A 13,767-nucleotide genomic window follows, 5' to 3' on the forward strand; every position below is an offset into this window, starting at 1 on the left:
ATTTATAGCCTTGTTTTACATAACTAAAATCCTTCAACATGTTATATGCATTTTAAAACTAAAAAGAGTTGCTATATTTCTATGTGTATACATATGTATATATGTAAAATTTAATATACTTTCAATACATAGCTGCACAGAGTAACTCTACATTCTCAGAATTCCTAATCTCACAACCATAAAGATGGCTTTCTGGAATATGAAGATACTGTTAGGGAAACAAACAAATATAAGCTATCTCAATAATCTCCACCTAGCATGAATCTAGGTAAGTCTCATAATATGCTCACATTAAAATAAAGATCCTGGGCGCCTGGGTGGCTCAGTGGGTTAGGCCGCTGCCTTCGGCTCAGGTCATGATCTCAGGGCCCTGGGATCCAGTCCCGCATGAGGCTCTCTGCTCAGCAGGGGGCCTGCTTCCCTTCCTCTCTCTGCCTGCCTCTCTGCCTGCTGTGATCTCTCTCTGTCAAATAAATAAATAAAATCTTTAAAAAAATAAAATAAAGATCCCTTCATAAGCTTAACCTAAGTTTATACATTTAAACACTCTCAACTTCATTGTTTTAACTCAATAGTTAATATTCTATCACTCATGTTGCTTTTTTAAGTCAAAAGAATTAAGTAGTAATAATAATGCTACATTATGATAAAGCTTTTGAAGACAAAGATATGGGTATAGTTTTTCATTCTTTTCTTTCCTAATTTAGTATTCTAACTGAACTCAAACACCATACCCATTTTTAAAATATATTAACATAAATTTGAGAAAATATGAAAATAACTTTAAAAAACATAATACACTGAATAAATGTTATTCTATTCAAAGTTTTTATCTTATTTCTTAATTCTATTTAACTATATTAAAGAAGCTCAAAATTTAAAAGAACCTTGTTCCCTTGTAAAATAACAAAGTTTTTTTTTGGTCACTATAAAGTTTTAAGTCATTCTCAAATTTATATAAGCTAAAATTCTAACATGTTCTTAAAGAAAGGTAAATCTGTACAGGAACAATCAGATACATACAAACAAAATGTAATAAGCAACAAATATTAGATGAAATGATATATTAGTAAACAGTATAATTTTGTCTTAGGCAGCACAGAATGAGAGAAAAAAATAACAGTTTCTGGATCCATAATTTGTGACTATAAAGCTTGAATTAATAATGTAACCTTCCTAAGACTTAGTTTCTTCACTATTATCTAGTATAGTATTATCAAGGATAATACTATACTAGATAATACTAGGATTAAGGATAAGGTATATAAAATTCATACAGTGCTAACATAAAATACATACTAAATAAGTGACAGTTATTAATAGTAAGAAATAAGCTGATTTGTCTGTTCTATTAGATGGACCACTGAGAAAAGTCCTCTACTGATCAATCACCTACAGGTTTCAGATACAATTTAAAATCCTTTTAGAGTGGATATTAAGTCCTTACCCATGTAAGCATCAACCTTATAGTAAAGATAATGTACTTTAAATATTTATGACAACGTGACCACACCTGAAAGCAAATTAAGACATTCTTAAATCTAGCAAGTCTTGCTATTAGTATTTTTTAAGGCCTTGGGGCTGGACTAAATCTATTTCCCTGTTATAGGTACAGAAATATGATTATTAGCAAAACAGCAGTAGAGAGTATAGGGTAAGAGATGGTGTATGTGAAGAGAAGTCAGGACTCCAACATGGGGGAAAGCTAGATAATGAAAAACATGAAACAAAAGTGAAAAAGAATGAGGCTCTTCAAACTAGAACATACCAGAAAGAACCTGGATATCCTATAATAAAAGCAATATGTCTGTTCTGTTCTCCAACATAGTACATTAAATTGAGATTTCCTTAGTATTTTATATTACTAAAAAGAGTTCATGCAGCGAGGGTTTTAAGTGGGATTTCTGCAGAAACGACTATTCCATACACAATAATAGACTCTTTAAAGGGAAGTTTAACTATTAGCTGTTTTGTATGCTGAAAAAAATATACAGTTCTTTCTATACTGAAACCTAGGTCTTAACCAAAAAGTTGAGACAAAAAAATGAAATTGTAAACACCCAGTTATCATCTTTGACCTTTCAGTATATGCTAAAGAATTAATACTTTATTGAAGGGAGAAAAACATTCAAGGATAAGGCCAAAAGTTCAAGTTACTTTTATTTCTACACTTATTGATGCTTTCATTTTCGTGTTTATGAAAGCATAAATACTGATCCTTAGAAATAACTGAAATTCATTATAACAGTTCATAAGAGCAGAAATTAATTTTCAAAATGAGGAAGATAAGATATCCAGATTCCAAAAGATTCTTATAGATATTGTCTTTACCAGATGACTCACTACAAACTAAGAAGCCCCCACTACAGCAAAACTCTATTACAGTACACCTTTATTATCCAGCACCTTGAATGTATGCATTACAGTAAGAACCTATGTTCAAAAACAAACACATCAGTTCTTCTCAATTATCAAAGATTAAGTTATATTTAATTTAGATTCCACATCAAGTAGATTTATATTTTATACGATACAGGCAGAATAAGTATGTCTTTTGAAAACTTATCACTCAAGCTAGAAATTACATTTTCCAATTTGACTAGTAAGTTTAGAAAACAGTTCTTTTTATAAGTTTACAAAACAGGTAAAAATTACACAGTTTCAGAAGGTTAAACATTCTAAACAGCTTAAATATCATTCCAAATAAAACCAGGAATAAGGATCACTATGGAGGAAAACAGAAACAGTAGGACTATAAAACAAGGGAACAGAATTCTGGGAAAAAAGAACACAAAAAACTGGAAATGAAACAAGAGTATAAAAGATTGTGAGTATGTATACTAACCTAGGTTTTTCTAAACTCAAACTGAGTACATACCAAAATTTTTCTAGTAAGCACCCTTTACTTCTTTAATGTTTCCAATTAACTTCAGGAGTCTTAATATTGTGCACAGAAATAGTAAACTGATATTACTTCTCTTGGTGTATTGGTAAAATCAAATGAAAGATAAAACGATTATTCAATTGTTCAAATTCTTGGTTTTTCCTCCTGCTTTCAAAGTATACATACATTGGCCTAAAAACTTCTGAGTTAGTAACTAAAGAAATGCTATAAAACTATATTTGAAAATACCATAAAGAAAACTAGAATAAGCCTAACTGAAGCCTAACTGAGCCTTCCCAACTGAGTATATTTAATTGCTATTAGTGATAATCATGAACATCACATGAAAAATTCTACCATTTACATAAATGACCAGACTATCTGCCAATAACCAAATAAAATATCAGTCTTTCAAAAAAGTTTATGAAATATTTTTAATGTGCTAGTGGCCAACTCCTTAGCCTATAAAGAAAATGTTATCATATACTTAGAAGGTAACTATTACACCTTTTATAGTCACATTAATGCTACATATAATAGTTCCACATATACTTGCCATAATATGTATTGTAATAATTTATAAGAAACACTTACTGGGTAAATTTTTTGGATGGATGGAAGGATGGGTTCAGGTAGGGCTATAAAAAAAAAAAGTTTAAAGCTTCCGTGATTCACATAATTCAATTTACAAAGCAATAATTTGTCAGCTATACCCCAGGTTTAAGGGTTTCTGCTTAAATTCAATAGTTTCCATATATTTTGTGAATTCTGATCCCTAAAAATTTCAATTCCAAATATACCTAAGTTGATAACTTAAGGTTTATTAATAAATTATGTATATTTCTATGTAAACCAATGTTCCTTACATGGTTTTAGAAAAACAGGCCATCAATGAACACACATCATTTGGTCCAACATCAGACACACACATGAAATAAGCAAGACAAGGATTGATTGACTGTTCTACAGATATTGAATGAACATTGTTAAAATGGATGTAGCTACCAAAAAGAAAATTTTTAAATACAGTCCAATGATACTGTATCATAAAAGAACAACAGCTGTATCATAACTGTCCCTTTATTTTTAATTCTCATAAACAATAATATCAAAATTTAATAGTTTCAGGAGATAGATTTGCTGGGGGCAAAAAACTGGAAAAAAAATCTTCAACTTCACAAATTTTTAAAAAGAAGGCCTCAGCAAAGTTTAGAAATATATATCAGGATATTTATACCAATTTTCCATAAAAAATAAAAATTTCATATAAGAGACTCATTATTTCATATGTGATTTTCTTTTCAACTGTCATTCTTCATTCTCCAATAGCTTAACTGAAATCCAACTTCATGAAATGCATTAACCGTAATTTCACATCATTATAGTATAAAGGGAAGAACATGAAAGGTAAAGTGCTTAATATTCACAATTTAAAAAACTATAAAATACAATGTCTTGAGTAAGGTAAGACACAAGTAATGTATTTTCAAGATTTCTTTAAGATTAAAGACAAAATATAATACTATAAAAGCTATGTATTTGAAGAATTAGAAATACATTGTAGTAATAAGTAAATTCAGTGACTATCATTACCTTTAATTTGCAATTTAGCAAAAACCTTTTCAAATGACTTCTGAATACATTAATATACATATAATCAACCATTATTACCAACTTACATAACCTCCAACTATGATTATAAATGTATAAATTCCTACTGCATAGTATTTAAATGTTTCGTCTGTATCATGCTTCATTCCGAAGTGGAAATTAAAATAAAATTCCATGATATTCTGGAATGTTCACAGTGTGCAACTGAGGGGGAAAACTTATTACTTACCAGAACCACTCTTAGGAAGTAAAAATATTTTTTTCCCAGAGGCATTCAAGTGCTCAAAATTCTAGAAGATCCTACAAATAAACTCAAGCCCCAGTTACTTTAATTCTAAAAGTCTTTATATTCATGTAACATTTTAATGACTTTCTAATAATTTTTGCTATAATACAGAAGTCAAACTAGAAACTCTTACTAGAATTAGTTTACTTAATTAAAAACCTGAATTCCTTTCTCACTGAATACTCCTAGTAAAATAAAATTATAATTTAAAAAATGATAAGAAGGTTATAGAGAATTAGAAAAAACCTTACCTCATTCTAGAATCGTAACTAGAATGCTAGAATAGAAATACAGGTACTAACCCTGGGTTAGGGTCTGTTCTTAGACAAAGAGCCTTTAGAAATAAAGCATTTTGAGGGGCACCTGGGTGGCTCAGTCAGTTAAGCACCTCTTTTTGATTGCGGCTCAGTCATAATCTCAAGGTCATGGGATCAAGCACCACATGGGGCTCCACACTGAGTGTGGAGATTACTTAAGATTCTCTCTCCCAAGCTCTCTACTCCTCTCCCACTCTCACTTTCTTTCAGATGTGCCTTCCCTCTCTCTGTCTCAAAATAAATAAACAAATAATATAAAAAGTAAGTAAAAGAACTAAGCAATTTGGAAATTCTGGTAGGCAGGGGTATCACTCATAAATCCCATGTCTGACAACCTTAGAGATTTAAGAACACTAGTCACTTGTGAAAAGAAATAGAAGAAACCTCATTTACAGTGGAGTGAGGAAGTCCTGAAAGGGAATACAGTATACCCTGTATTCCCTAATAAAAAGAAGTTTACTTCACACACCCCAGCAGAATGAAGAAAGAATTTTTCCTTGCCCAGCAACAGCCCAGCCAATGAGAAACAGCCCCATCCATCTTCTTCCCCTTCCTCTATAAAGGCAAGTCCCTGGCCTCCATTCTCTGGACTTGCCAATGGTTGGGTCACCATTTTGATTGTAATGAACTTCAATTCCTCTGTTATTCTTGAATAAACTCATTGTGTAAGTAAAAAAAAATTGGCTCTTTTGTTTTTTCAAGGCCAACACATTAAGAGCAAGTGATGTACTATGGCAGTTATTTATTAACACTATTCTCATAGTAATCTCAAAGCCTTCAGAGTAATTTTTCAATGTTTATTTTATACTCAAAGCAAAACACATTCAGAAAGAATCTGGCTATAACATCTATTTTTACTTCAAAATTCTGGACTGCAATCTTTTAAATTTCTCTCTCGAAAGCTTTATATAAAATAAAACTTAGTATTGCAGTATCTGATCAATTGATAACACTTTCAGAATAACTATTCTGCTAAGATTTTATTTTTGCTTCCATTTCAGATGAGGGTTTTCTGGTCAAGCCCCCACAGATTTATATATATATATAAACATTCCATTCTGATTCATCAAAAATTAAAAAAAAAAAGCGTATCTTCGACAACACTAAGCAACAATTCTGACACAATTTAAAATGCCTGAGATAGTTCTGTACCTAGGAAATGGTAAATATTCTATGAATAGTCATTTGTATCATTATTTCTAACCAGTTGATACTTCTGCCTTTTTATTAATTACTAATCTTAGATTGCCATTAAAAGCTCTTCTCATCAGATTTTTACCCCTCATACTTTCATCAGTCACCTTTCAAGCATACATAGTCTCTTACTGACTGTTGAAATTTTTCAACCTTTCTACATTCAGAAGACTGTTCCCTTTGCTCTATTCATGGCAAAAAAGACATTAAAAGTATGTATGAAGTTAAATAAAACCTAAAGGTCCATCTAATCCAGCTATTCCTGTTATAGATAAGAATATTAAGATCAGAAAGGTAGAGTAATTTGGCCAAAATTATAAACACTACTTCACCATGGCATGACTGGAACTGCCCAAGACATCCTGAAGACTCCTGTATGACCCAAAAATAAATAAATAAATAGATAGATAGATAGATAGATAGATAAATGCACCTACTTATTTCAATCTAATTTCTTCTAGTAAGGGGCAGCTTAAATTTGGCAAATAACTGAGTTATACTTTAGCTCTGCATAGGTAAGGTTCTTTAACAAAGATCCAGAAACGGTTCATGAGAAAGCCATTAGTTAAAAATCATCTCAGTAAACGGGACTTTGTCAAAAATAAAATATGCTTAAAATACATTAGCAAAATTTTAGCATGATTTCTTAACACTGGTGAAATATTAACACCAGAACTTTCAACTCTCTTGCCAAACCACCTTGGGGAATCTGTGATTAAAGTATATTTTTCTTTTTTATTCCCCCAAGATTTATTTATTTGAAAAGGAGAAAGGGGGAGAGGGAAAAAATCTCAAGCAGATTCCCTGCCAAGCATAGAGCCTGACTCAGTGCTCAATCCCACCACCTTGAGATCACGGACCTGAGCTGAAATCAAGAGTCCAACAACTAACAGACTGAGCCACCCAGGTATCCCTAAAAGTAGATCTTTCTAAAGACGACAATTAAACTAAAATTTCTAATGTAACCCATAAAAATAGAAAGAAAGGACACATATTATAGATGTTCATACATGTTAAATGCTGTAGTCATATCTAATTTTTAAATCATAACTAGGGGTCTATTCATTTTTTAGTTTCAGTTACAACTTAAAAAGTACACTTGACTAAACCTAAACAACTCTGATAAATTTTTGGCACATAACTTCTCAATATTTATATATATGTATATATACAAACTCTAATACAGATACTATTTTTAAAATAAAATTGGTATCATGTTGCATATAAGGGTATATCATGGGTATTTTCTTATATCATTAAATATCCTAAAAGGATCACTTTTGGCTAACATTATAATTAATTCCATCATAACGTATCCATTCCTAAAAACTTAAGATTATTTTGAATCTTCTGTTATCTCAATAAACACGATCAAAATCAGCCTGATATATAAATCCATACACGTATCTCTGATATTACCTTGGGATTAATTCCTAGAAATGCAAACACTGAAAAACACTGAGTCAAAGGGTAAAACATAAATATTACAACACTGCTTCCTAAACTATGGAAATATCATTAGATCAGACCCTAAACATCCTGATAAAGGTTCTTCTGTTACAGTAACATCAAGTCTTTTAACCAATTTCCATGCCACCTCACAATGAATAAAACTTCTTTGACCAAAAAGAAAATCCTGTCTCAAGTGAAAAATAAAAAAACATGATGAATGGTGCTTGAGCTTATTTTTATAGACCTTCTGAACATGCACATGCCTCAACATAATGGGTCCACAACACAGTAGAAGTTCTTTGAATATAAAATACTGAAAAACTGTCAAAAAAAATAAAAAACACAGTAAAACTTCCTTTATAATGTTTTCCAGAGAATAACATTTCTTCCCTTTTTTGTGGGGGGAGGAAGGGTTGGGCAGAGAGAAAGGGAGAGCGAAATCCTTAAGCTTGAGCCATAAGTACTTTCCAAAAAGTACTTCAGCTTGACATGAGGCTTGATCTCACAACCCTGACATCATGACCTGAGCCAAGATCAAGAATAGGACACTTAACTGACTGAGCCATCCAGGCACCCCCAGGAATAATATTTCTAAAACATCTATTCAAAGCAACGAATTAGGAAACATGGTTTTCTGGGCTTTAGAAAGAACTTTTTAAAACAATGCTGTTTGAAGACAGAGTCAACAGAGAAGACATCATAATGAAATTCAACTGTGTTTTCATTTTAAAAATTGGGAAAAAAGACGAAAATACTTACTTTGTAAATAGTGCAAAACCATCAATACAAGACTATAGCTGCTTAAAGTACCACGACTGGCATCATTTATTTCATGGTGACTCGCCCACTTCTTAATCACCAGTACTAACGGACGAACTCGATTTTCAACTGAAAGTAAAATTAAAACTTAAAAATGGTAAGAAAATATTATGGTTTCTTTGAAAGCTTCTATCATTTCCAAACTACAACAAAAAGAACATTGCCTCCCTATTTATTAAACACTTTGCTCACCATAAACCTGTCTTGCTTTTAAAAGGTATCTTAATCACCTTTTAAAGATTATCATTAAAATTTATTTTATTGACCTGTAACTTTAGTAGTATATAATTTAGTGTAGCAATTTTTATAAATATAATAAAAGACACTATACATAAATATAATTAAACAGATGTCAGTATTTATTACAAACATCTTTAAAAAGGAATAAAAAGTAGGGGGTTAGGGGAGTAGGAAAAGAACAAATGAAACAAGATGGGATCGGGAGGGAGACAAACCATAAAAGACTTTTAATCTCACAAAACAAACTGAGGGTTGCTGGGGGGAGGGGGAGTAGGGAGAGGGTGGTAGGGTTATGGACATTGGGGAAGGTATGTGCTATGGTGAGTGCTGTGAGGTGTATAAACCTGGTGATTCACAGACCTATACCCCTGGGGCTAATACTACATTATATGTTAATTAAAAAATTAAAAAATTAAAAAATTAAAAATAAAAAAAAGGAATAAAGAATGAAGGATAGAGAAGCTGGTAATTATTTGGAAATAAAAAACTTACGGTATGCATAAGTTCTGAGAAGGAATGTGTTTCTTATTCCAACAATATTGTTTACATTCAAGTCGAATTCCACACAACTATGAAGAGAGAAAAACACCTTAGCTCAAGTGTTTTTAAACATTAGCTCAAATGTTTTCAAACCAACTAACTCCCTTGTAACTAAATTAATATTCATCTATCCTATCATGCAAAAACAGCATGAGCCCAAAGGCCAAATACTTTAAAATGAGGCACTAAAGGAATAAGAATAAATGCATACTCAGTACATATGAGTAAGTGTATATTAAAAATATAAAACAGGATTACAGTTGCAAGATCCATAATGTACTACTAAGGCTCCAATTATCCTTAATAAAACAAATTTCAAAATTTCGCAGTCCTTTATAGATAAACAAAATTATGTGACCAAAAAAACATTTCTGGCCAAATTATCCTACTGAGTTATATACCCTCAACTAATTTGGAATTAAAGCAACACTGCTTTAAAACAATAGAAATAAAATCATAAAGTACAGATGAAAAACATAGAAGGTTATACATTATAGGGTAAGACATAAATAAGATATAAGTTATAATATTATACCAAATTTAGCTACTGATAATCTGGAAAGAACAGTGAAACACATAACAGAAGGGTTAATTCTTTGAAAGCAAAGATACCATGCAATTTGCAATTTAGAAAATAGGGCATTAATGATGGGATCTAAAAAGAAAGCCTAAACCCAAAATAAAAGGAAAGATTAATGAAAATTACATTATGAGGTCCAAGTTCTTCTGCACACTGAATTTTTCTATAGAAAGACTGCTTAAAATAAAAACTTAACAAAATTCCTTTCTACAAACTTTTAATTACAAAATCTGAAATTTACCAATTCAGGTTTTCTTGTTTTGGGAAATGAAACCCTATAATCTTTCAACTAAACATGCATAGTAGTATTACCACTTCAGATATCATATATATTTGTCTTCGGGAAACTTATGGCAACAATGAAGATACATTCTCTAATTGTGTCTGTGCAAGGCTAATATTGAAACCAGTCTGCAATTCCTCTATATAACTCAATACAGAGGAAAAAACCAGAACGAAACCAGTTTGCAATTAAAAACTTTTCCAAAAATAGGAATTCAGACCTTAAAAATATCCACAGTACTTGCTTCAAATTCTACTTCTGGAAATACTAAAGTAATCCTATATATATGGCAAAAAGTTTATGTACAAAATGTTTATTCTAACAGGGGAATAAGTAAGTTAATCACAACATATTCACTCAATGAAATACTACTGTAAAGCCATTAAAATGAAGCCAGAAAATAATCAATGGTATAAACAAATATCCATGACATATGATTAAATAAAAAAGGATAATCTTAATTTTAATTTTAAAAACTCTTATGCATTCATATGCATAGAAGAGGGACTAAAAGTTTTATACCAAAATGTTAGTATCACTTATCTTTGAGTGTTAAAAGTAGACTTTTTTAAAAAAATGGTCTGTAGGGCGCCTGGGTGGCTCAGTGGGTTAAGCCGCTGCCTTCGGCTCAGGTCATGATCTCAGGGTCCTGGGATCGAGTCCCGCATCGGGCTCTCTGCTCAGCAGGGAGCCTGCTTCCCTCTCTCTCTCTCTCTGCCTGCCTCTCCGACTACTTGTGATTTCTCTCTGTCAAATAAATAAATAAAATCTTTAAAAAAAAAAAAATGGTCTGTATATGGGGTGCCTGAGTGGCTCAGTGGGTTAAGCCTCTGCCTTTGGCTCAGGTCATGATCTCAGGATCCTGGGATCAAGCCCAGCATCCAGCTCTCTGCTCTGCAGGGAGCCTGCTTCCTCCCCTTGCCCCCCCACCCCCCTACCCCCACTCTGCCTGCCTCTCTGCCTACTTGTGCTCTCTCTCTGTCAAATAAATAAATAAAATCTTTAAAATGGTCTGTATAGAGAATATAAAATGGTGTTTATAAAGAATACTTAAAAACGGAAAAAGCTTGTTTAATAATTTTAAATAGAAAAAGAAATGCAACCAACACAGGACCACCCAAATACTTAAAGCAGTTTATAACAAACATAAAGGAAATAATCAACAGCAATACAGTAATAGTGGGGGACTTTAAAACCCCATTTTCATCAATGGACAGAGCATCCAAACAGAAAATAAACAAGGAAACAGTGGCTCTGAACAACATATTGGGCCAGCTGGATTTATCAGATATATTCAGAACATTCCACCCTAAAACAGCAGAATACACATTCTTTTCAAGTGCACACAGAAATTTCCAGAACAGATCATATATTAGGCAACAAAACAAGTCTCAACAAATTAAAAAAGACCTAAGTCATTCCATGCATCTTTTCTGACCACAATGCTATGAAACAAAAATCAACCACAAGAAAAAAATCTGGAAAAAGCAAAAACAAATGGAGATTAAATAACATGCTACCAAACAATGAATGGGTCAACCAAAACAAAACCAAAGAGGAAATCAAAAAATACACAGAGACAAGTGAAAATGAAAACACAATGACCAAGAATCTCTGTAAAGCACCAAAAGTGGTTCTAAAGGGGAAGTTTATAGCAACATAGGCCTACCTCAAAAAGGAATAAAAATCTCAAATAAACAACCTAACCTTACACCTAAACAAGCTAGAAAAAGAACAAAACCCCAAACCAGTAGAAGGAAAGAAACAATAAAGATTAGAGCAGAAATAAATTAAATAAAAACTCAAACAAAAAACAACAGAACAAATTAGTAAAACCAGGAGTTGGTTCTTTGAAAAGATCAACAAACTTGATAAACCTTCAGCCAGACTCGTCAAAAATAAAAAATAAAAAATAAAAAAAAGAGCAGGGTGCCTGGGTGGCTCAGTGAGTTGGGCATCTGCCTTCAGCTCAGGTCATGATCCCAGTGTCCTAGGACTGAGTCCTGCATCTAGCTCCTTGCTCAGCTGGGAGCTTGCTTCTTCCTCTGCCTGCCACTCCCCCTGTTTGTATTCTCTCTCTCTCTGACAAATAAATAAAGGAAATCTTTAAAAAAAAAAAGCACACTCAAATAAAATCACAAATGAAAAAGGAGAAATAACAACCAACACGGCAGAAATACAAAGGATTTTAAGAGAATATTATGAAAAATTATGTGACAACAAATTGGACAATCTAAAAGAAATGGATAAATTCCCAGAAACCTATAACCTCCCAAAACTGAATCAGAAGGAAAAGGAAAATTTGAATAGGCCAATTACCAGCAATGAAATTAAATTAGTTATCAAAAAACTCCACAGAAATAAAAGTCCAGGACCAAAAGTCTTTACAGGTGAATTCTATCAAATGTTCAAAGAACAGTTAGTAAGTAAGCTTTTCAAGCTATTCCAAAAAAAAGAGAAGAAAAGGAAAACTTCCAAATTCATTCTATGAGTCCTGCGATTACCCTGATACCAAAACTAGATAAAAATACTACAAAAATAGAGAACTACAGGCCAGTATCTCTGATAATACAGATGTAAAAATCCTCAACAAAATATTACCCAGCCAAATTTAACAATACATTAAAAAAGTCATTCATGACAATCAATTGGAATATATTCCTGGGATGCAAAGGTGGTGCTATTTGCAAATCAATAAATGTGACACATCACATCCATTAGAGAAAGACTAAAAACCATACCATCATTTCAATACATGCAGCAAAAGTACATGACAAAGTACAACATCCAATTGTATATACTAAAAACCCTCAACAAAATAGGTTTAAAGGGGACATACCTCACCATAATAAAGGCCATATACTGAAAAACCCAACACTAACATCATACTCAACAGTGAAAAAGTGAGAGATTTCCCCCTAAGAACAAGAAAAGGATGCTCACTCTAGCCACTAAATGTGAGACCTGGAACCATAAAAATCCTAGAAGAGAGCACAGGCAGTAATTTCTCTCCCATCAGCCATAGCAACATTTTTCTACATGTGTCTTCTGAAACAAGGTAAATAAAGGTAAAAATAAACTACATCAAAATAAAAAGCTTCTGTGCAGTAAGGAAACAATCATCAAAACTAAAACAACCTACTAAATGGGGGAAGATATTTACAAACAACTTCTACAACTCAACACCCAAAAAACAAAATCCAATTTTTAAAAAATGGGCAGAAGACATGAACAGACATTTCCCCAAAGATATACAGATGGCCAACAGACATGTAAAAACATGCTCAACATCATTCATCATCAGGGAAATGCAAATCAAAATCACAATCAGATATTACCTCACACTTGTCAGACTGGCTAAAATCATATAAGAAACAGTAAATGCTGGCAAGAAGGTGGAGAAAAAAGAACCCTCTATGTGTCCTGTTGGTGAGAATGCAAACTAAAGCAGCCACTGTAGAAAACAGTATGGAAGTTTCTCAAAAAATTAAAAATAGGACTACCCCATAATCCAGTCATCACATCACATTACTGGACATTTATACAAAGAATACAAAAACA

At 32.3% G+C, this 13,767-nt stretch overlaps 1 protein-coding gene across 7 annotated transcripts in view; it reads right to left on the reverse strand.

Annotated features, from left to right (window-relative positions):
- The window catches only part of TENT2 (terminal nucleotidyltransferase 2), a 68,419-nt gene that overhangs the window by 21,095 nt on the left and 33,557 nt on the right, over positions 1–13,767 (reverse strand). For all 7 annotated transcript variants that reach the window (XM_032335877.1, XM_032335875.1, XM_032335879.1 and 4 more), the window contains 3 exons: positions 9,296–9,372; positions 8,504–8,632; positions 3,479–3,522 (listed from right to left, as the gene is read on the reverse strand). In XM_032335877.1, the coding sequence (XP_032191768.1) occupies positions 3,479–3,522; positions 8,504–8,632; positions 9,296–9,372 (250 nt within the window). The remainder of the gene's footprint in view (positions 1–3,478; positions 3,523–8,503; positions 8,633–9,295; positions 9,373–13,767) is intronic.

Source organism: Mustela erminea, chromosome 3 (genome assembly GCF_009829155.1).
Source record: "Mustela erminea isolate mMusErm1 chromosome 3, mMusErm1.Pri, whole genome shotgun sequence".
In the NCBI taxonomy this organism is placed as follows: domain Eukaryota; kingdom Metazoa; phylum Chordata; class Mammalia; order Carnivora; family Mustelidae; genus Mustela; species Mustela erminea.